The sequence below is a fragment of the Camponotus vicinus genome, unplaced genomic scaffold (assembly GCF_025532165.1).
Source record: "Camponotus vicinus isolate PSW18456_S1 unplaced genomic scaffold, iyCamVici1.0 SCAF_13, whole genome shotgun sequence".
Taxonomy (NCBI): Eukaryota; Metazoa; Arthropoda; class Insecta; order Hymenoptera; family Formicidae; genus Camponotus; species Camponotus vicinus.
In genome coordinates, this window is record NW_028141949.1 from 3,737,049 (window position 1) to 3,759,535 (window position 22,487).

At 34.8% G+C, this 22,487-nt stretch overlaps 3 protein-coding genes across 7 annotated transcripts in view; 1 reads left to right on the plus strand and 2 right to left on the minus strand.

Annotated features, from left to right (window-relative positions):
* Ca-alpha1d (Ca[2+]-channel protein alpha[[1]] subunit D) overlaps positions 1–22,487 on the plus strand; it is a 66,467-nt gene that overhangs the window by 39,484 nt on the left and 4,496 nt on the right. For 2 of the 5 annotated variants that reach the window (XM_083086389.1, XM_083086393.1), the window contains 18 exons: positions 11,641–11,693; positions 11,991–12,137; positions 12,438–12,639; positions 13,049–13,318; positions 13,448–13,531; positions 13,638–13,826; positions 13,900–14,002; positions 14,164–14,318; positions 14,425–14,649; positions 15,018–15,222; positions 15,297–15,430; positions 15,556–15,657; positions 15,782–15,883; positions 15,972–16,081; positions 16,695–16,838; positions 19,486–19,841; positions 20,804–21,238; positions 22,252–22,379. In XM_083086389.1, coding sequence (XP_082942515.1) covers positions 11,641–11,693; positions 11,991–12,137; positions 12,438–12,639; positions 13,049–13,318; positions 13,448–13,531; positions 13,638–13,826; positions 13,900–14,002; positions 14,164–14,318; positions 14,425–14,649; positions 15,018–15,222; positions 15,297–15,430; positions 15,556–15,657; positions 15,782–15,883; positions 15,972–16,081; positions 16,695–16,838; positions 19,486–19,841; positions 20,804–21,238; positions 22,252–22,379 — 3,144 coding nt within the window. Of the gene's footprint in view, positions 1–6,230; positions 6,339–11,640; positions 11,694–11,990; positions 12,138–12,437; positions 12,640–13,048; positions 13,319–13,447; positions 13,532–13,637; positions 13,827–13,899; positions 14,003–14,163; positions 14,319–14,424; positions 14,650–15,017; positions 15,223–15,296; positions 15,431–15,555; positions 15,658–15,781; positions 15,884–15,971; positions 16,082–16,694; positions 16,839–17,335; positions 17,377–19,485; positions 19,842–20,803; positions 21,239–22,251; positions 22,380–22,487 lie in introns of all 5 variants that reach the window. The other 3 variants (XM_083086390.1, XM_083086391.1, XM_083086394.1) reach the window with 3 other exon arrangements.
* Positions 1–22,487, minus strand: part of LOC145964033 (uncharacterized) — a 36,933-nt gene that overhangs the window by 1,596 nt on the left and 12,850 nt on the right. Inside the window, exons 8-9 of the mRNA XM_083086398.1 lie at positions 1,103–1,172; positions 316–589 (exon numbers count right to left, since the gene is read on the minus strand). The gene's annotated coding sequence lies outside the window, so the exon portion shown is untranslated. The remainder of the gene's footprint in view (positions 1–315; positions 590–1,102; positions 1,173–22,487) is intronic.
* On the minus strand, positions 17,800–18,916 carry LOC145964034 (uncharacterized). Its single transcript, XM_083086399.1, has 2 exons — positions 18,511–18,916; positions 17,800–18,373 (listed from the first exon to the last, which is right to left on the minus strand). The coding sequence occupies exons 1-2, from the start codon at positions 18,692–18,694 to the stop codon at positions 18,240–18,242; spliced, it is 318 nt and encodes a 105-aa protein (XP_082942525.1). The 5' UTR covers positions 18,695–18,916; the 3' UTR covers positions 17,800–18,239.

A 22,487-nucleotide genomic window follows, 5' to 3' on the forward strand; every position in this document is an offset into this window, starting at 1 on the left:
AATATATAACTCGGGTAAGTTTCATCAATGATCGTTGCAGAAAGCTATCGTAAAAAATCCCAGTTGGCGACAATATCGATACGGATCGATAAATCGCGCGCGATTCCGCGTCAAGTTACGGAATTAACGAACCTATGGTCCAATTAAAGAGAACGTTTCGATTCGACATACATCGATCGATGCGCGCGACAACGACACGTGGGAAAATAATCGTCGGAGTGGCGCGAGCACGAGGCGAATGTTGTTTTCTCTGACAGATGCACCTCTGGGTATCCTCCCCCTTGGAAACAAGCTATTTTTTGGCGTGTAACTTACTCATTAATTGGATTTCTTGTCTCGATACTCTCCTCTCACTGGGGCCACGATTGCGTTTTTTTGTGTTCCCCTCTGTATAAGATTGTAACATCAGCGCCCCGTTTATCGAAGGCCAACTTGATTGTTCGTCTTTATTGTCCCGTTTTTTTATATTGACGTAGCTCATTCAATAATAAACCGATGTTGAATTGTTCAATCACGTCATTGATGTATGTATAACTTGATAGTCCCTTTATTATTATATTTTGTTTGTATATAATATATTTATAAATATCTAGAAATACCGTAATAAAATTAATGTATTATATATTTGTTTAAATAGCGAGAAGAAAAAAAGAATAGATTTTTATCAATTGAAAGATTCATCAGATGATGAAATAAAGAGAGATAATATAAATTACATGTCGTGTAAATAAATTTATATATTTATTGCTTATTTTGTTACGTCAAAGCCGGGGGGCCAAGTATTTATTTAAAACTTGAGAAAAATGATACGAGGATGAAATTTAATTGAAATTTATTTGAAATTCTCGCTCAACCAAAATTGTCTACACGTTATAAAACCATTTATGTTTCAATACACTTGAAAATATATAATGTGTCTTCGGTTTAGTATGAAAACAATTCTTTAGTGACAGTTTCCGATAATTTAATTATGAGAAATATGATCTGTTTCTCTAGATGTATAGCATGACTCTATAATCCGTGATAGAGACACATTAACAAATATGCATGTCGTTTTAAATATTAAATAAAAGATTCCCAGAAAATGCAGAAGTTACATTACTTTGATATTGTTTGTTGATAGCATCAAAACAAAAGGAAAATGCTGTTGTTTGCTGATTTCGCGTGAAAAACTGCAAAAAACACACAAACATTATTCCCGCTAGACTATAGAAATAAAAAAATAGCTCGTGAAATATTATATTGCATAGTGATTTTTACGTACATTTCTGTGTACGATTTTATTCAGAATTATTGCAAAGGGACAGAACAATTTTGTCTCACACACACAACACACAACACACACACACACACACATACATACACACATTGATATATGATACGATTTTCACCGCGAAAATTTCTTTCATGCGAGCTTCAATATATTGTTTCGATATATCCGATTTCTTTCAGAACCAAATTGAATTATAATTGTTTGCTAGATATATTCTAAAACGTAATGGAAAAATAATTAGAACATAACAATAAAATTCATATATATCATATACGGTCCATCATTAAAATCTGTAAAAAAAATTTGTAAAAAGGAAGTAAAGTTGAGTGAGGTAATTAAAATCTTTGGATAGGATAATACAATGACTTGTTTAATGATAAAAAAATGTTTAGTGATTGCAATCTTTAAATATTTTTCGAATTGTAATAACTACTTGCACGTCTATTTTGACAGTTTTGGTATAATTATATTATTTTTCCCCATATAAAAAAATTACGCAACATTATCTTATTTATCCAATGGTCTCGATTACTCCATTTGATCTTATTGTAGTAGATTGTCCCACATCGATGTAATATAGTATTATATGAACGTATACATAGTGAATGACCGAGGGGCGACAGCTCAAAAGCAGATCGGAGATAGTCGAGTGTAAACAAAAAAAAGCGGCTTTACGCAAAGCCTAACATGCCTTTGCTCTTTCGGCTTTCGTTTTTTGTTGCCATCAGCTGGACACATCTACGATATATCCTTTTTTATATACATATATATATATATATATATCTTCTTTTGCTATTACGAAACTTTTTACTACTCGAGACTTGATAAATTACATTGCTGTACAATGACACGAAAATAATCACATTAACACACATAAATTCACATACATTCACATGTACACGTATATTTATAGTGCATAAAAAAATGTTCAAGCTTTAATATTTTTGTGAATTTAAAATTCGCCATTTCAATTTAAATCTCAAACATGTCGTCAAATCGATATCTTTTGATGATTTTCTTTAATTCTGGAGAAGAGAGAAAAATCATACATAAACTCACACGATAGTCACATTTTGTACGATTTTTTTCCTTTTTTCAAAATTCAAAAGAGCGTCTTCAAAGGATTTCATGAGGTGGATAAGATTCAAGTTGAAACGAATTTTTATTTTATAAATCATTAAAAAAAATTTCCAGGAGTGTTTTCTAAGAAATGAGAATACGGCGCTGAAAGAGATATATATTGATGTTCAAAGAGACAAACTTCAATTTGTAAATAAGATTTCAGATTAGCCAATTATCTTTTATGTTGTCATTTCGGGAACTCTTTGATTACACTCTTTGATCGCAATTTTTGTTTAAGAAATAGAAGAGATACATATTGATGTTCAAAGAGACAAACTTCAATTTGTAAATAAGATTTCAGATTAGCTAATTATCTTTTATGTCGTCATTTTGGAAACTCTTTGATTACACTCTTTGGACTTTAATTTTGTTTAAGAAATTTACTGATGTCTTAAAAATATATAAACAAAATAAAAAGTAAATTTAATTACTTGATTATATATTGAGATGCACAGTAATTTTTTTTATGCACTATAAATAGTCGGGGCAGATCGATACATGAGCCGAAAAAAAATCGCGCAAGGTTATCGAATTAATAAAAAATACATATATATATAATGTAACTTGAAATATTTTTTACTTTCCTCTAAAATGTATGTACTTACATAGAATTCTATGTAGTATGGTCCTAATAGTATTTAGACCACTACATAACGTATATTCTTCGATATTTTTTTGTGGAAACGAAGGAACCCCTTCGTCTATAAAAATACACACAGTTGCTCTCATGATTATTTAAAGATATCCTTCGATATACGGCTCGAGCGACCTCCCCCAACAAACATACCTGATATATATACTTCGTAGACACGTATACATCCACAGATTTATATCTTTCAAGTCAAGGATGTATTAATTTCTTCAACTTTTATCTTTTAACACGCACACACTTCTATCCATCCAGCAAAAAAAAAAGAAAATAAAAAAAATAAGACTCATGCAGCCTTCGTGATTTTAAGATTGAGTAGTAGAGGATATTTGAAAATTGCATGCTTGTGCCGGCTGAGCGTTGCTGAGTGGTGTGCCGCTATATTAACACGAGAGCGAAAGGTGAAGGAAAAGAAGAAAAGGGCATTATTTTTTTTTTCATAAGCTCCACTCGCCGCGGGACTCTGTCGCCGAATAACCGAAAGGGGAAAAGATCACGAAAGAAGGTCCCACGCGCGCACAGACCCATAATTGCTGCAAAAGGAAGCACCACGGCAATTCTTTTCCGTTCGTTTTCATAGGCTTAGAAATTATCGATCTCGATCGTTCGATTTTATTTCGTGAACTCGGTTTAATGTTAAATGCGAAAATCGGTATGAAACTATTGCATTGAAGATTGAAATTGAAAATTAAAGATTCAAATTTAAGGCTAATTAAAAAGGCTAATTAAAAGGAGCAGAGAACTCTTTGTCCTGATCAAATTCTTCAATCTTCAATCTTAATCTACGATGCATAGAATCTGATATCAATTTGAGATATTACTAAAGTGAACGAAGTTTGCACATCTAAATATTGATGATATTCATATGGTCTTTAATTATTATGCTATCGAGTTGTACAAATAGAAGCAAACAAATCAAAATTGAAAAGTTATTTAACAGAACTTTCATGATTCAGAGGCAATCGAGATCGATAAAAGAAGATTCATATAAAGTTTCATAAACTTATTAGACGAGTTAGATGAATCAATATCGATTAGATTAAATTAGGCGTTACAAACCTCAAATTTATTTCGATTAGCTCTATATCGCGAATGAACGATGATCGTTTTGCGATCACGTTAATCCTTTATCGAACTTGTCATCCTCTTGCGAAGCCTCACAAGTATCATTAATTTTCCAATCTAGAAAGCTTCTTAAACACTCGCGGACAAGAGTATCAAGTGTTTCGTAAGAGATATTAAAGTTCTTCGCTCGATAAAGGATATAACGAGATATTTCGCCAGCAACATATTGACATAGAAAGGTGATATTCGCGAAACTGATCGAAAATATCGAAATGTGAAATTCATTTAATAGTACAATAGGGGAAGAGATATAGAATAATTTACACACACACACATACACACACACACACACACACACACATAAAAAGAAGATGGTAGAATAGTTGACATTCTCTAGACTATATTTATATTAGCTTGTTTTGATTAATCTTAGGCAGAGACAAGTCGTTTGGCCCGACAACATTATATCTATCTTACCTATCTCTATCCACTTATCTATATATATCTCTCTCTCTTTCTTTCTCTATCTATATATCTATATATACATATATATATTTCTCTCTCTCTCTCTCTCTCTCTCTCTCTCTTTTTCTCTCTTTAACTGTATATATATATATCGCTCGTAGTTTCATGTGTATCGATCGCCCTACCATATCCCCCTCTCATACGCGCACACACAATACACATACGCACACATACACACACATACGCATACACACATATACACACACACGTACACACACACATCTATGCGACATATTCGGTGTCACAGAAATAACTAAGCGCAAGCTAGTTTCGTGATTGCCTGGTTTCAAATTTTCGATCGACAGGGTGCGAGAGGATGAAGATGCGTGGCTCTCTTTCAAAATGCGCGCAGCAATCACAATGTAATTGTTGCAGGTGTGATAAAGATGATAAAGGCATTGCGCGGGATAATAAATGCACTTTTGGGGCGACGTCAGTTGAGCTTGAGGTGGAATTTTTAATTTCGAGAATTCGCGAAGCTTTCTGCAACGGGACATCGCGAGAAAAGCGAGCAGGTTTATTCTCGAGAAAAATTTTTAGCATCTTTTTTTACATAGGTTTAAATCTTGCATGTGTAAAAAAATATATAATACTTGAAGTAACGAGTAAAATAGAAAGATATTTATGGTAAAATGAAATTTCACATCGCGGGATATATTTTTCTGTCAGATGCACGAAAAAGAATTTAATCGTAATTGATCGATGAAATATAAATACGACGATTTATGATATCCGTTATTGGAGTTACTTCTTCGTAAGAATTTTTCAGATCGTTTCAATTCCAGCTTGCAATTTTCGAGATCTGCACGACATATATATATATTTGAAGTGATAACAGCTTCGAACGCGATATCTGCCAATTTTATCGAGAAGCGACTCCCGAATGAGCGATATCCCACACGATTCACAGATGTAACCAATTTATCGAACACGCTCGTGGTCGCGCATGTAAAATCGACTTTGTACGAGGAAACGTCGAAGTTTCCCGGTCCAAAAACCCCATAGGTGCATTGCTGAGAAAAAACATCGAGCACTGATGGGTCGGATGGATGGCGAGGGCTTAGTTCACGATGAAAAAAAGGGAGTAACTCCCTTCCCAAAAACGAAGAGAAAAGAGAGGGCAAATCGAAAAAAGAGAGAGCTTTGAAAAATCTCGAATCGAGAGCGATTTTCACGAGAGAAATAGAGAGAAGCTGCGCAATTTTCAAAGGTATCGGACGAATCGGACGAATCGTGTATCGCCGCGGTAAATGAAATTTGTAAAATACAACAGAGACAGCACGAGAGAGGATAATCGAGCTAGCGAGCTAAAACGTTAAAGGAGCGACTAAGAAGCGCGAACGAGACGACGAGAGATTAATTAGAAAGGAGAGAAAAATTTGAATCGCGGCGAGGACTTCCACCACTCGAAGCCCCCCCCCCCCCGCTGTCCTAATAATTTTCCCCTCGCCAATCCCCTGGAGTAATACCTGGTCACCCGAAATTAATGCTACTCTATTTTTTTTGTTTTCTCTCACTCTCTCACCACCCCACGTGTTTCCCGCTGTGCTCGCTCGCTCCTGCTCGTCCGCAACTGAAAACGCTACGTGAAAAAAGTACGTAGTGAAGTGTGTGATTGTCGCCATTAAAACGATCGGCAACATTATGTTGGTCACCTATCTCCTACAGTTCATGTTCGCTGTTATCGGGGTACAGCTGTTTAAGGTAAAGAGACATCCAGCCACATCCACTTAGAAAAGCTTACTAAGCGAACAAGAAACTGCGTTACCACTTTGTCTTTGTGCCTCCCCCATCTTTCTTTTTCCTGTAAATATTTTCTTTCTACCATCTCTCCTTGTGCTTACGTTCATTTTCGTTGTTCGATTACAACGAAATGGAAAATGTCCGGCAAAATATTTTCAGCGATCAAATTTTTCTAAGCGAAATACGGAGAGAGATGGAAAGTGGTGTAATGAGATAACGAATTATTGTATAATTAGATTTGTAAGATATTAAATATTCAAATCTTCATGATAATAAGTAAAAGATTCAAGAGATAGAGTAATTAATTCATGAAAATAAAAATAAAAATACAAATAAATTTTTAAAAATTAATTAATTTCTAAAAACTAAAATCAAATTTAACATCAAATTTGTATGTATATATAAGCCTGATCATAAAATTTTATTCGGTATTAATAACATTATAAATTTTATGATCAAAATAAAATTATATAATATTACTCGATAAAATTAGGAGAGGAGGGAAAAAGGAAAACTCGCTATTGAATAATATAATTAAATAATAATAGAAAATTACATTTCTTTATATATAATTACTCCGTATTTCGCAAAATTGCTATTTTTTTCATCACATTTCTTCCTTCGCAAAATTTCAGATTTAGGCAAACAATTTTGTAGATTTATTATATTTTCTTTACTTTTCTCATAATTAAAAAAGTTATCGATTATAGAGAAAATATGCAGACATTTCCAAAATATTCATAAAGCTAAGCTTTGCCTAAGTTTGTATTTCAAGTTCTTCCTCTCTTTTTCTCTATTTTGTTCTTTTTATTTTTCATCTTAAATCGTACAAGGGGATGTCAGCAGCAAGATGCAACGTTTTACGATGTCAAAGTGAACATGTTGCAAAGCTTCTACGCAAAATACCGTAACGTGGCGAACGACTATCACACGTCCAATATCCAACGAAAGCAATTTTCTTCATATAAAGTTCTTTTCATTGCGAAAAATTACTGGATATTATTCGATTATCTGGGCGATATCATTGCGCCATCGATTATTAATTATGTGAGTCTAACACGATAGACCGAAACGATGATGGATTACCCTGGAAATACATACATATACGATCTCGTTGCTGCCGGTATCTCTTTCTTTGTACGTCTCCCTCTTTTATGGCAACACCCTCGAGCACGGTAACGTTGTTATTAACAGTATAACGCTTCTGACTAAGAAAAACCAGGCGAGATTGTCGTTTAATTATCGTTTATTAATCGTCGACGTGCAAACTATGTATTGTATATATATAAATATACATATATTTATATTTTTGTATATAACATTATATATATATATATATTTATTCTCGTCTCTCTCACACAACCAACGATACGCATACCGTATAGCCATATCGTATCTCCCTTTAAAGATAGACACCCCTTAACCAGGCATGCAATTTCGCTGTATGTGAGAATGAAGCTTTAATCGTAGTGCATGCTGGCCGTCCACGTGCACCGAAACCACGAGTTACACGTGAATACGTGGCAAAACGAAACGAATTCTTATATAAAATATTCGGTATATATTATAAATTGACACATTAGAGGAAATCATAATAAAGAAATAAAAGTTTAACATTAATAAGAAAGTTAATAAAGATTAACAAATTTTCGCAATTATATATTAACGATTACAAATATTAATTTATTTAAAACCTACAATATTGAGATAAACAATATTAGTGTTTTTCTCTTTAATACATATATATTCATAAATTATTTTCGTCAGAGATTGTATCGATATACGAATAATTTCCATCTCTTTAAAATCAAAACGCATATTATTTTTTTTTATATCAACTCAATCGTTTCGTTTTGTCACGGCTAGACACCAGTTCTCCAACTCACAAGATCTCACGAGGAAACTGTAGAAGACTGTACACTTGAAAATTTAGGGTTTAGATAAAAAAATTAGCAGCCGTTATAGAGAAAGATCACGCAGATGTTCGTAAGACAGCATTATGTTTCACAGCCGCAAAGTATGAAATAGAGTTAAAGTTACTCGCACGCGGGTCCGGTCGGGACCCGTGATGTGCTATTAGAGTTAGTTTCCCTTATGTTAAAGCTGCGACAAAAGTTTCAACATTTACTCTATGTACATTACACGGCGCGAGACTTTTCGCCGAGTTCGACTTCGTATTCATACACACACCGGAAGTAGAATGCGGTGTATAGACAATGTATAACCACCCCGCATCGCAACGTTTTAAAATCAATATTGCTTCGCGCTTCGCGAAATTGTATTCTATTGAAATTCCGAGCCTCTGACGCGACGAGACGATACGAATGAAATACGTCGTTTCTTCGCTTTTCCCAAATAATGCTCATTAAAGCCGGCTTACATGATGATGCAACCGTTAACGCGAAGATGATATTTAACAAGAATGTCAGATATATCTCGTGGTTACGGTTCGTTTGCATTTACGACGCGTTGCATGGAATCTAAATATATTCTTTTGTTCTTCTTTTCAAATGTTATAAATGCGCGAACGGTTGTTGCGTTTCGATATGAGGCGAGGCTAAAATTAAATCGCAGGATTTTCCTATCTATTTTGATTGCGAATGTGCGCAAATAATTATATTTGTAAATGTGATCATTTAATTCACGTGAATTATTTTAGGAAAATATTATTTTGACAGAGTCAAAATGAATCAACCGACAAGAATAAAATTATGTAAGAATCGTGTTTAGTAAATCAAGTAAAGTCCAATCAATCTGACTAAATTGTTTGATAAAATAAGTGCGGGAAAAATATCCGTTAGAATGCAATTTGGTGACGTTTGGTAAATCAAGCGGAATAAAAGTGTAATATCTTTACGATCCAATAAAAGTCGAACGTGACTTTTTTTTTTAGGAAGATGATAAATTTGATATAAAATTGATTGAGCGTTAGATCGTCGACGGGATATTTACGCGTCTCATGTGTCGAAATTAATTAGCATATATTTGTAATAATTATTATGGAAGATCAACTTTTGTCGTTAAAATTATGCACGTATCAAAAATGTTCTTGCCGCGAAAATGAGAATCGAATGGATTAAATCGAGTTATCAGAATGTAACGATACATTCAACGAGAGATAAAACGCTTTTTAATATGCCAATAATGAAGTAAAGCCGGGATAGACGGTCATAAAAGGGGACTACTCACCTCATTAAGGTTTCTTTAATAATCTTTAACAAGAGAGAAGGTAATACTGCGGAGGTTAATTAGACTCGTCGACATATTCTCAACACACTTGGCAATATTCCATGAATACTTTAATGTCTTTCACATTATGACCATCTATCCCGACATTTGCGGTCCCAATATTTATGGCCATCTATCCCAGAATGATCCCACAAGCCGCAGGCACGTTCATTTTTACGTACAGATATTATTTTTCCTCAATATATATAAACAAAAAAATTTTTATTTCATCAACACAATATCTGAATTAATAGATATAATGTAAAAAAAAAGCAAAAAAAAATATATACGTCGCGACGAAATAGTGCTGCTTCTGCACGAGCCGCGATACGTGCAATGCCTGTGCTTTTTTACTTGCAAGCAATTATGGATTACAAAAAATGGAAAAGAAGAGGATGGGTGGAAAAGAGAAAGGAAGAGTGGGAGGGAAGGGAGACGATCACAAAATCGTCAGCTGCGCGCTGCTGTCAGCGGGTATGGGTGGGCTGCGTTGTTGTTTCAATCTGATGTTCGTTATTTTAGCCCGCACCAGCTCGTGTTACGTAGGTGGCAATTAGTACAATTTGGCGCGTCACGATGGCCCATTGTTCGTGCTTTTTCCCCATGTCGTGTCCGAGTCTCGCCCACGCGGCTCGCGCCATGTCGACAGATAATATGGAGCGATCATGTAGACACGATGATCTCATCGGCAACATTTCATTATATCGCATAGTATGTCACAAATTGCGATTCCTTCGATCGTTCAGGTGCAATAATTGCATTCAAGATACCTCGCCGTTTCTTTCCAATTTCCCTCCTCGCGTATTATTTTTTTTAAATGAGATAACGCGTGTAATTTGATTGTACTATGCAGATTCATTTAAGATACATTCGATACTAAAATTTCTATAATTAACTATGCCATTATCTACCCTATAGCTAAAACCATATGTTCGTAATGTAATTATAACTGTGTTTTGTATCAATTAATCTTCATACACCAACGCGCTATCGCAAGTCTGCATCGATATTGCATTATATAATATTAATTAATTTATAATTATATTATTTCCATATCAATTACGTTCCACATTAAGGTCTGTAATATATTTGTTGAGAAAATACCTTTTTGAAATAAAAGATAGATAAATTTCATATCTTTAGCGCTAAAGTCCAGCTTAAAATGGATAACAAAAATGTGCAAAAATTTATTATATCAAAGGAATCTTAAAATCGAATAAAATTTATAAGCGGCAAAGGAGATTAAATCAATTTTCGCGAGTATAATAATTCGAAAGACTCGAGACTGATCTTTCTCTCGCGATTATTGCACCGTCTCATTCTGTCCACATGGGCGCAGGTTCCAAAGCGAGGGGACGGCGAAGAATTTCATTTTTTTTCACCGACACCTCTCCTCCTCAGCGTGCTTATGCACTCCAAGCCGAGCGTGTGACAGAATTACGCTTACTTTGTTCACGGATATAGTCGCGAAACTATCGAAAGATCGCACGCATCGTACCTTGTTGTACATATGTATGCACGTGCCGACGAAGAATGTTTCTTTTTTTTTTTCCTATCACGTTTTCGCCTCACATTTTAACACCCTCTCATACTTTGCTCGATCACATCTGGCTGTTGCTGCCGCTAACAATGCTCTTGCAAATATGAATGGCCGATTCACAGCTGATGTTTACAAAATCGACGCGCTGGCGATCGCTGTGTTCAATTTTACGCGACAAGTTTCTCTCCCTAAAAATACTTTGAGACTTGTAACAAAGTATATCTTTTTATTTACGCAACAATAATTAAAGAAACGTATCGCAATTACATCACATCGTAAATATGTTGAATCGATTATTTCATAAGATAATTACGTGTATATTTGGGCGCTATATTTGCACAAAAAATAATTACTTAGCTTGATGAATGGCGTTAAATTGAATTTCAGGAACGCCAGTGTGTCTCACCCGCAGCTTTAACATGTTGCGCAAAATTTAGTCCCGTTAATGGACACGTATTAATGACAAAACTGATGAACTTTTTGTGTTGTATATAGGGCAAGTTTTTCTATTGTACCGATGCATCGAAAATGACAGAGGACGAGTGCCAGTAAGTTCTCATTACGTTATAAATTAATAAATCGATTAAACAAACATGTATAATTTCGTTTAAATGTAAACATTAAGACATACGAATAAAGAAATATATTTTTTAAAAGATCAACGATCTTGTATATATCATAATAAAGTGCTCTACTGATGACGAAATTTACAGATATATTAAATGTAATAAGGAGAAAAATTGTAACACAACATTTTTACCACATATTCATGCATAATCAAGAAATTGAAACAGAAAGAGGGAATTTACTTTCAGAAAAACTGTGCAATGCATTCTCTTTTTTAGGGGTACTTATTTGGAATTCGATGACGGTAACATTAATAGACCGGTAGTGAAACAAAGAGAGTGGCTTCAGCAGCGTTTTCACTTTGACGATGTCGCCAAGGCGATGCTGACCCTCTTCACGGTCTCAACTTTCGAAGGTTGGCCATCGTAAGTACATTCGCATTATGTTCGACAAACATTCTTTTCAAGAGGCTATCTCGCGAATTAAAGACAAGATTACTTGAACGAAGTTTCCTTCGTTCTCATAACAACTTTAATGTCGACATATTGTCCTTGACAGAATTCGCTTCTTATCGTTTGGATTTTGTATTATGTATCTCTTATCCTTCATATATTATTTCAATAAATATAGATCTAGTATAATGATATTGCGAGAGAATAAATAAAGACAGACAGTTCTAGTGATATGAAATATTATCTAACATCGTCATCTGTGTCTGCTAACAGATTGTTAGAATGGTCGATCGACTCCAACCAAGAGAATCATGGACCAATTCATAACTATCGACCGATAGTGGCTGCCTATTACATTATCTACATCATCATCATCGCGTTCTTCATGGTGAACATCTTCGTCGGTTTCGTTATTGTCACCTTTCAGAACGAGGGCGAGCAAGAGTACAAAAATTGCGAGCTCGATAAAAATCAGGTGAGTATATCGCACGAATCCAATTAATAGTTAACTAGCGTTTACATCATAACGAAAGATACACATATGTATATGGTTCCGAGAATATTTTAATTTCAGTTAATCCAGTTTTTCCAGTTCTCAAACAAACGAAACGCGTTATTATATATTAAATCCACAATAATTGAAAATAAAATGTAATGCAACTTTATTAAAATTTATTAAACATTTTTATTAAACAGAAAAATAATGAAATTTTAAAAATCGTAGACAGCCAACGAGAAAAATTGCGTATTCAAATATTCTATTTTGTATTTTATCGATTTCATAAATATATTTTTTCTCATTATATTTTTAAAATATGTATCTTGGGATCATACGCGAGTCTCTCCGTCGCGGAAGGATCAATAGTTGAGTTTTTCTTGTGCAGAGAAATTGCATCGAGTTCGCGCTAAAGGCCAAGCCAGTTCGCCGATACATACCGAAGCATCGAATACAGTACAAAGTCTGGTGGTTTGTCACCTCCCAACCGTTCGAGTACACGATATTCACGCTAATTATGATCAACACCGTGACGCTTGCGATGAAGTTCTATCGGCAACCGGAAATCTACACTCACTCTCTGGACATTCTCAATATGATCTTCACCGCCGTGTTCGCCCTTGAATTTGTGTTCAAGCTGGCTGCGTTTCGATTCAAGGTGCGTACTCGCGTTCATGCACATATTTATCCTTTTATTATACACATTATACGTTCCCATTACGTTGAGGAATCTTTCATATGTATTAATTATACCAGCAACTATGCTCATGTTCTTATTAATTTGCAGAATTACTTCGGCGACGCATGGAACGTTTTTGATTTTATTATCGTCCTCGGAAGTTTCATCGATATCGTTTACTCGGAAGTTAACGTAAGTATCGCTCGACTTTGATCGAGCATCCGAGGCAATATTTGCGATTATATATTTAAGGATCCGGAAGTGAAACTGCAAGTAAACCATTTTATGATACTTGTAGCCTGGATCCAGCATTATTTCCATCAATTTCTTCAGGCTGTTTCGCGTAATGCGACTGGTCAAATTACTGAGCAGAGGGGAGGGTATCCGAACGCTTTTATGGACGTTCATCAAGTCCTTCCAAGCTTTGCCCTACGTCGCCCTTCTCATTATAATGCTCTTTTTTATTTACGCTGTGATAGGCATGCAGGTGAGCAAAACCGATAAAACGCGACATTAAAAGCGTTTAAAAAACGACGGTTCAAACGAGCTTTTTTTCTTAGGTCTTTGGAAAGATCGCGATAGACGACGACACGGCGATAAATCGTAACAATAACTTCCAGTCCTTTCCGCAAGCCGTGTTGGTCTTATTTAGATCAGCGACCGGTAAGTATTCGAGATATATTCAATGTTAATGAAGAAAAATTTTTTGAATCAACAGATCTATTAAATTCTTTCGATGAGAAATGTAATAAATCTCTCTCAAAAAAATGAGTGTAGTTATTACTGAAAAAAATAACGAGTCTTTCGAATATTTGCGAATATAGGCGAGGCCTGGCAAGAAATCATGATGGCTTGCTCGTCGCAGCCAGGCATCGTTAAATGCGATTCCCAAAGTGATGAATTCGCTAAGGCAGAGGGCTGCGGATCGGACATTGCATTTCCCTACTTCATATCTTTCTACGTGCTCTGTTCATTTCTCGTAAGTGCTCTCTAATAATTTAATTTTGTTTTATTTCAATTTTTAAAAATATCATTTCTTCGTATACTAAAAATCTAATAATTGTATTACATATATCGCGAAAAAGATCATCAATCTTTTCGTCGCCGTTATTATGGACAACTTTGACTACTTAACGAGAGATTGGTCGATCCTTGGACCGCATCATTTGGATGAGTTTATTCGCTTGTGGTCAGAATACGATCCCGACGCCAAGGGACGTATTAAACATCTCGATGTGGTAACGCTACTGAGGAAAATATCGCCACCTTTAGGTTTCGGAAAGCTGTGTCCTCATAGAGTAGCTTGTAAGGTCAGTAGAAATAAAGGGTTTATAATTACGGGTATATCTATGACAGAGCTCTATATAAAGATATCTATAATAGCGTTACAGTACCGACTCAAAAAATATTATTTTTTTATATAAAAATATGTAAATATACTATTACTTTATACATTACCATATAAAAATATTATTATTCCTATTTTCATAAATGTTATTATTAATTTTCTCTGCACGGTATCTTTATGTAACGTTATATAACATATTTATTTTACACATTATTTCTGTTGCTCGAACATTGATCTAACGAAATCGCGAGTAAAACGAAAAAATTGTCGATAAAATGATTATAATAAAATAAGAATATTACGATTATATCTCTAATCTTGAAAATTTAGAGACTCGTCTCGATGAATATGCCGTTAAACAGCGACGGTACCGTGTTGTTTAATGCTACGCTATTCGCCGTCGTGAGAACTTCGTTGAGGATTAAAACGGAAGGCAACATCGACGATGCGAACGCCGAACTCAGGGCGGTGATCAAGAAGATCTGGAAAAGAACGAGTCCGAAACTTTTGGATCAGGTTGTTCCGCCGCCCGGAGGTAAGTGAAGTTTTCGTAAAATGTTTTTTTTTTCCTCGTAAAATTGAATTCACACTTTAACTCGATTTTTCTAGTGGACGACGAGGTGACAGTCGGCAAGTTTTACGCGACCTTCCTCATCCAGGACTATTTCCGACGATTCAAAAAACGCAAAGAACAGGAAATGAAAGATGGAGACAGAGATTGTCACAACACAGTGACTCTTCAAGTGAGTCTTTAAAAAGATAACTAGAATAACTGTAGAATTCTTGAAGAGATAATTGTATAATATAATAAGATATTATTTCTCTCTCTCTCTCTCTCTCTTTGTTAAATTTAATTTTAATTTAAAAGGCCGGGTTGAGAACGTTACACGAAGCTGGTCCCGAATTGAAACGCGCAATTTCCGGTAACTTGGAGGAACTTCTTGATGACAATCCAGAACCTATGCATAGAGTAAGCTACTCTCTTAGTAATTAAATAATACTTTTAAATAATAATAGTTATATTCCATTATTAATTTATATATAAAAAAATTTCTTCTCTAATATATAAATTAAACTAGAGAATGCTTTTTCAGAGAAACCACTCACTCTTTGGTAGCGTATGGTCCAGTATGCGGAAAGGACATCACAGCTTTCACAGAGCGAGATCGCTAAAAGTTAACTCTACCACTGCGAAAGTAAATGAAATGAAAGATCTTCTAATCACAGAATTCTAATTCAGACATAATTTTGATTACATTCTAATCGAAAACTGCTTGATTACAGGCTTCCCCGACCAATTCTATAGACTTTTTACCATACGCTTCGTTAAGAAGGACCGCTATCCCGGATGCTGCTAAGAAATTTACTCATCAAATTGTGCCAAATGTAGCAGGGTGAGTATTTTCTATATTTTAATTAATACAACTTTCTGTCATTTTTTTTCTTAATAGATTAATTTTTCTTTAAATAATGTTTCTTTACATTTCTTTATATTTTTTTTACACTTTTAATGTATTTATTTATTATATATCAAGTCTATCATTTTTGTGAAATTTGTTTCTCTCCCAGAAACTTTAAAATAATCATATATATCTTTTTAAAATATAAAATAAATTTTAAGTTTATTATAACCAATAATAAAAAAACATAATAATATCAACGAATAAAAAGTTAATTTATATAATTATACATTAATTCATATAATTATATAAATTAATTTATTGTATGTATATACATATATATGACTATATATAATTTGTAAGGAAAAGTTACTCCGATTATGAATCTTATTATTTAATAAAATACATGTTAAATAAAAAAATATTATTTAATTATCTTTAAAAGTTTCTAGAGACTATCAAAAATGGCATTTAAATAAATTTAATAGAATGTATATCTTTAATTTGTTCACGTAAAAAGTTACAAATTTCTCAAATTACGGTAATTATATTAAATTAATAATCATTTAAAAGTTGATATATTTATACGTAAAAAAATTATGTCTAGTGGTCTGAGCGATGGCGCGATGAATCAAATGGGAACGAATGCGCGTCTGATGGGCGTCGAGGAAAGCATACCTCTGAGACCACTCGCTGCTTTCGGCAATCCGATACAACAGACACCTTATCAGAGCGCGTACAAAGTGGTCGAGTAAGTACAGGATACATGCGAACGATCGAAGTCGCAATCCTCTATTTTTGTTAATCTATTGTCTCTCGGTTTGATCGTAATCGACTTTAGTCTCCGTACAACAATCTCATTTTCTCTCGGTATCACGTCATAATGCATGTAAAAGGCTTATCAATTTAATTCTTTTTAATTTTTTAATTGGCTAAATATGTCGCGAAATAAATTACTTTTTTGTAAATTTAATCGAGAAAAATAGATGCACATCAAGTTTTGTTTAATTATTTTCTCCTTTTGTAAATTATTATAAATGTATGTGATAATGAGTATAAAACAATAATAAAAGAACGATAACGCATTTATATCGACGATAGGAAGCATCGGATTTTCTTAGTTGCTGAATATTCCAATTCGCGAAAAAATATTTGTTTCGTTAGGTTCTAACAAGCTTTCTTTGCACCGCGTGAGGTGATTCAAGTCACCTCTCGTTTCGCTCTTCTGTTTATTATCGTACGTTTCAGTGGATCGGGCCGTAACTATCTTCATCCCAATAGCGAATATGGTAAGACAAGTTAGGACTCTGCCATCGGTAGTTGGCTTTTCATCTTTTTTTTTTTGTTCATCAGCATTGCTTGTTTTGCATGTGTTTTTCTAATCTGAATCATATTTCCAGGATCTCGTTCATATTTTATATAATATTTTTACAAGAGACCGGGAATATGATATTCGCGTGAAGTTTAGTTTAACAGGAGCCGAGTTGCGAATTAGACGCGCGGAACGCACATACATTTCGAGATGCAAACGAAATGTGTTTGTATCTCGCAATCGTAGCGCTTACATCCAGCTGATCGCATGTTGCATTACTATTAATCATTATAATTGATGATAATGCTTGTTGAGCGCTTCCAAATGCCTCGATAAAAATCTTAAGGAAAAAGTTACAAGGAAATATCTCAAATGTCCTCGATAAAAATTCTGAATTACAAAGAAAATTTATTTATCACCAACTTACAACCATTTTAAACTCTATTTAAAATTTTAAGCATTAACATAAAAAATGAAATTTTTGTTTTTAAAGAAACTTTTGAATAATTAAATTTATCAGGAAAATTAAAATAAGTAATAAATGAAATCTGCAATAAAACAAAAAAATTTTTCTCACTTTTACAACTACTTTAAATAATTTCTACTTGAAGTTTTAAACGCATTAAGATTAAAATAAAAATTTTTATCTTTAAAGAAACTTTTGAATAATTAAATTTTTCAGAAAACTCAAAATAAGATAGATGAAGTCTGAGATGAAACATAAAACTTTTAAACATATATTAGAGAACAAGCAATATATGTATATTACTTATTATTTCTCTTTTATATTGAGATACGTCATCTTTTTCTCTTTGGCATCTCTAATTATCAATTATATATTCAATCTTCATCAGAGTAAATAAAAAATTCACAGAAGTTGAGTTTATCACTCATCTCATTTATTGCAATCTCCAACTCCTCATTAGAGTCATTTTCTATTCGAACAAAGTCTAACATTCCATTCCTGTTTTCGTCTGTAAAATTTTAAAAATGATTATCTCAAATAGTTATTTCAAAGTGGTTAGTAAACATGATGTAAATAGCGGACATATATCAAGAAATCTCTTTTGCATTACATCAAAATGAAAGAAACATTAAAAGAAATAATCACCTTTCCATTTAAGATGGTATTTTGTTGTTTGCAGTATCGGGAAAATAGTTTCCAGTTTTTCGCGTAGTAATGTAAAGTTCTTCGCGACTTTGGTGTCCACATAAAATTTGCGAATTTCAGCGTTTTGAGATACGTTTTCGTACACCTTAAATATTAATTTCGGCATTGTCGCCTCTTGTGTCATATATAAACTTCCTAAACTTATCACAAACAAAGAATGTTGTGAAATAACGAGATTTGAACTTGTTGTCGGCAACTGTCGTCGGCAACTGTCGTCGATATTTTGTTCTTTGTTTGATTCCGAATTTCGATCAGTGTTTCAAAATGTCGCGCATGTGTAATAAGCTAAAAGCGCCCAAGCCGGTGTTTCACGTGGACCACTTTCCACATAGCAACGTCATTTTTTTAAAAACACATCTATTTTTTTATATCGCTGGTAAAATCATTATTTAATTCATATCTGTGCTATATTCATAATTGAATAATTCAGAAATACGGCCATCTAGATTTATTGCATATGCAATAAATAAATTTTCTTTAATAAAATAGAAAAAAGCAATTTATTGGAAATATGTCGTATTAAATAAAATTTATTTTATCGCATATACATATAAATTCATAAGCGTCACAAAAAACGCTAGTTTACCCCTCATTCATAAGCTTCTTTCCGATAATGACATAAGGCCTATTACGTCTTAAATAAAAGAATTAAAAAATACATATATAATATTATAATGCAAGTATATGTACTTATATAATTTATAGCATTTATTTTTTAAAACGAATAACTCCAGGAGACAGAGACTCCGCTTCATTTCAGACTCTTTCGATCAGTTTATCTCGAGGCATTCGGAAGCACGTACGTTGACTTGTCACGCGTACGCATTAACGTACTAAGAGCGACCTTTATGCTTGTCTTTTCTCCCTTTTCGCCCCCGCCCTACTTCCGCGTGTGCGTGTTGCACGCTCGTGCAGTCTTCAGGATGGAATCGAGCGGCAGTTGACGCCACCCACGCCTCCGCCGCGACGGAACGCACCACCGCACTCGTCCGCCGGCACCCCGAGCATCGGCATCAGCCACATCCCCGCCGCTGCAGCGGCGGCGGCGGCGGCAGCGGTGGCAGCGGCGGCATCGGCGACCGCAGCGGAGGGCACGGCGAGCGGATCGAGCGTCGCGACGACGACGATCACCGCGTCGTGCACCACGAGCGCGAACACCTCGACCATCGCGACGAGCTCAAGCCCCGCTTCCTCGTCGAATGGGACGAACTGTTACTATACTTATGCGTCGCGGGGCTGCTGCGTCGATTGCGCGGTCTGGAGCAATCACGGTACGGGAATGCCGGTTTAGTCGCGCGAAAATCGTAGGACGTTTCCCGTCATTGTCCTCAAGGAAAGGACAATACGTCGACTAACGCAATTTAAAAAATGTATAAAGAGAATAATTATTTCTCGTAATTTTTCTGATACTGTATACTATTTCGAGATTTCCAAATTTCTCTATCACGTAACTCTATAAGTTTTGAGATATTTGTTGTTAACTCTGCAAAGAAGGTATTTTATTATTAATTATTCTGAAAATTTTATTGCAATATTAAATATATATATATATATATATATATATATATATATATTTTTTTTTTATTGGAATAAAACTTCAACATTATATACAATAGTTTTATAAAATGTTAAAACAGCGAACATTGTTTACAATTTTAATCACAAATTTTTCAATATCCTGACGGAAAAATTTACAGGAATAGTATGCAATATTAAAAAAATTACAAGGATTAATCTTCCTCATTTTTTTATTGAATTGTATAATTTAAATTCTTATCTTTTAATGAAAGTAAATTCTTTTGAATACTTTTTTAAGATAAATATTCGTAAATGAAAGAAATCATAGAAAAATTGGATAAAATTAATTGATGTAAAAAAAGGAAAAGACAAGAGAAAAATCTGGTGTACAAACTAATCGGTGCGTAAAAGTAAATAATCTACAAAATTAATAGAAGACGAATATCATGACAGAAAGTTTGCGATTTTGAATATGATTCATTCAGTGCTTTAACTCTAATTTTTTTTATGACGAGCAATTAATAATTTTTATCGACGAACATTATCAAAATCAAAATTATATTTCTACTTATATATTTCTACTTGTTTTAAAATCTATTTTTTTTTCAACACCGCGTTCGAGAAAATCTTGTCGCGTTAATAAGATTGATTTACGGACGAAAGAGATGTAGGCTTGTTTCATTGATAAATCGTCCCCGTGTCCGCTCGCACGCAGCCGTAGACGACTGTGACGACGAGGACACGTCAACGGGGAGCGGATCGAGCGATTCCGGCAGGTGGAACCCGCATTCGGAGGGCGGCGTCGTGCGAGGCACGACAGGAAAACCCCACGTCACCGTGCTGGGTAGCCGGTCGATGAAGCGCCGATCCAGGGGCCGTCGTGACCCCGCGACTGCCGGTGGCAAGTCGGCCCCAGCGAGCTTCCGGTCGCGCGACGCAACCGCCGCCGTCGCCGCCGAGGCGACGACGACGACGGGGTCCGCGACCGGGACTGCCACGTCGGGCCCCGGCACGCGAACCATCGCCAACGGCCTGAAAATGGCGCAGAACCAGGCCATCGCCGTGGCCGGCTTCCTCGCCGACGTGGACTCGCGACAATGGCGTGTTTGCGCTTCCTGCTTGTCGCACCGAGCGTCTTACCACGGCAGAGGTGATTAACGCACGCGAATTAATCCTTTGCGATCGCGCATATAGTACAGACTCTCCAGGTAGACTGCGAAAATATATCTTTTTCCCTCAACGAGATCAAGATTTTTACATAAATTGTCTTGCTGCAACACGTAGCTTTATGAGATATTTTCTTTTTTCATCAGATGCAGTCAAAATGATATATAATTTAAATTTTACAATTTATTTTATTTCATGAAAAAATTCAGGTACAAAAGAAAATAAAATGGAAAATTTAATATTGTCGCAGAATATCGTTGATCGTAAAGGATTAATATCAAGATATAATGATGCACAAACACGAGCACATTAGTTTTTTTATTGTTATACTTTTTTAGGGATTCTTCTTTCTTATTAAATTCATTTTTTCAAATTATATATTCATATATTTTAATTATTATTTCTACGATTTTCTTTGGTAATTTCTCTGTTTTCCTATAAATATATTTCTAAAAATATTTTTTACTTCGTTTAGAAATAAGTTTATTTAAAGTTACGATTAAAATTTGTTTTGATATTTAAAATTACGTTTAATCGAATGAAAACTGATGTAAAACCTAAATTTTTATTCACGAAATCAAACAGCTCGAGGTACAATCATTCTTCATTCGATTATTTTTCAATCTTTGCACCTGCATCTCTTGGCAAATGAAATTTTCCAAGAGAAATCGACAAGAATATACGAAGAGAGACGTGGGGATACGAAACAGTGTTGCTCAGGTAGTCAATCGCTGCTCGAAGCACGCGCTCTGTCAGCTTTCGAACTAACATCCTAACACGGACTTGTCACCTAACGCTTTTACTCAACCGCAACTCGATTGTACCTAATAATTTTGCGATGCTTGCAAAAAACACTCATGTGTCATTAATCGGTTTGTGTGCGCTATTCTCGCTAATTCTGTAAAATAAGCCTTGGCAAAAATGAATCGAAAGCAATAAGGAGGCAGGGCGTGATTTATTCGAGCTAACACTCTGACGCCTCTCCTCGTTCGTCAGTTTCCTGGACTGCAGAGAGTAACGGAAGCGTCGGCGCAGAGCGCCTGTCCCACAGCATGCCCGGCAGTCCCGCGGACCGGAAGCCCAACTTCGAGGTCATCGGAAGCGCGGAGAGCCTCGTCGGTCGGGTGAGTTTTACAAAATATTACAAAACAAGAAATAAATAAATAAAAAAAAAAATCATCGAAAAAACGGACCTGTTGAATTAAAACGTCTTTTTAGAATCTAAAATTATC

Excerpts from the sequence above, each read along its gene's own strand:
- LOC145964034 (XM_083086399.1), bottom strand. The coding sequence starts at position 18,694 with ATGACACAAGAGGCGACAATGCCGAAATTAATATTTAAGGTGTACGAA. Across the intron at positions 18,374-18,510 it reads ATACCATCTTAAATGGAAAG|ACGAAAACAGGAATGGAATG; the intron begins GTGATTATTTCT and ends AAAATTTTACAG.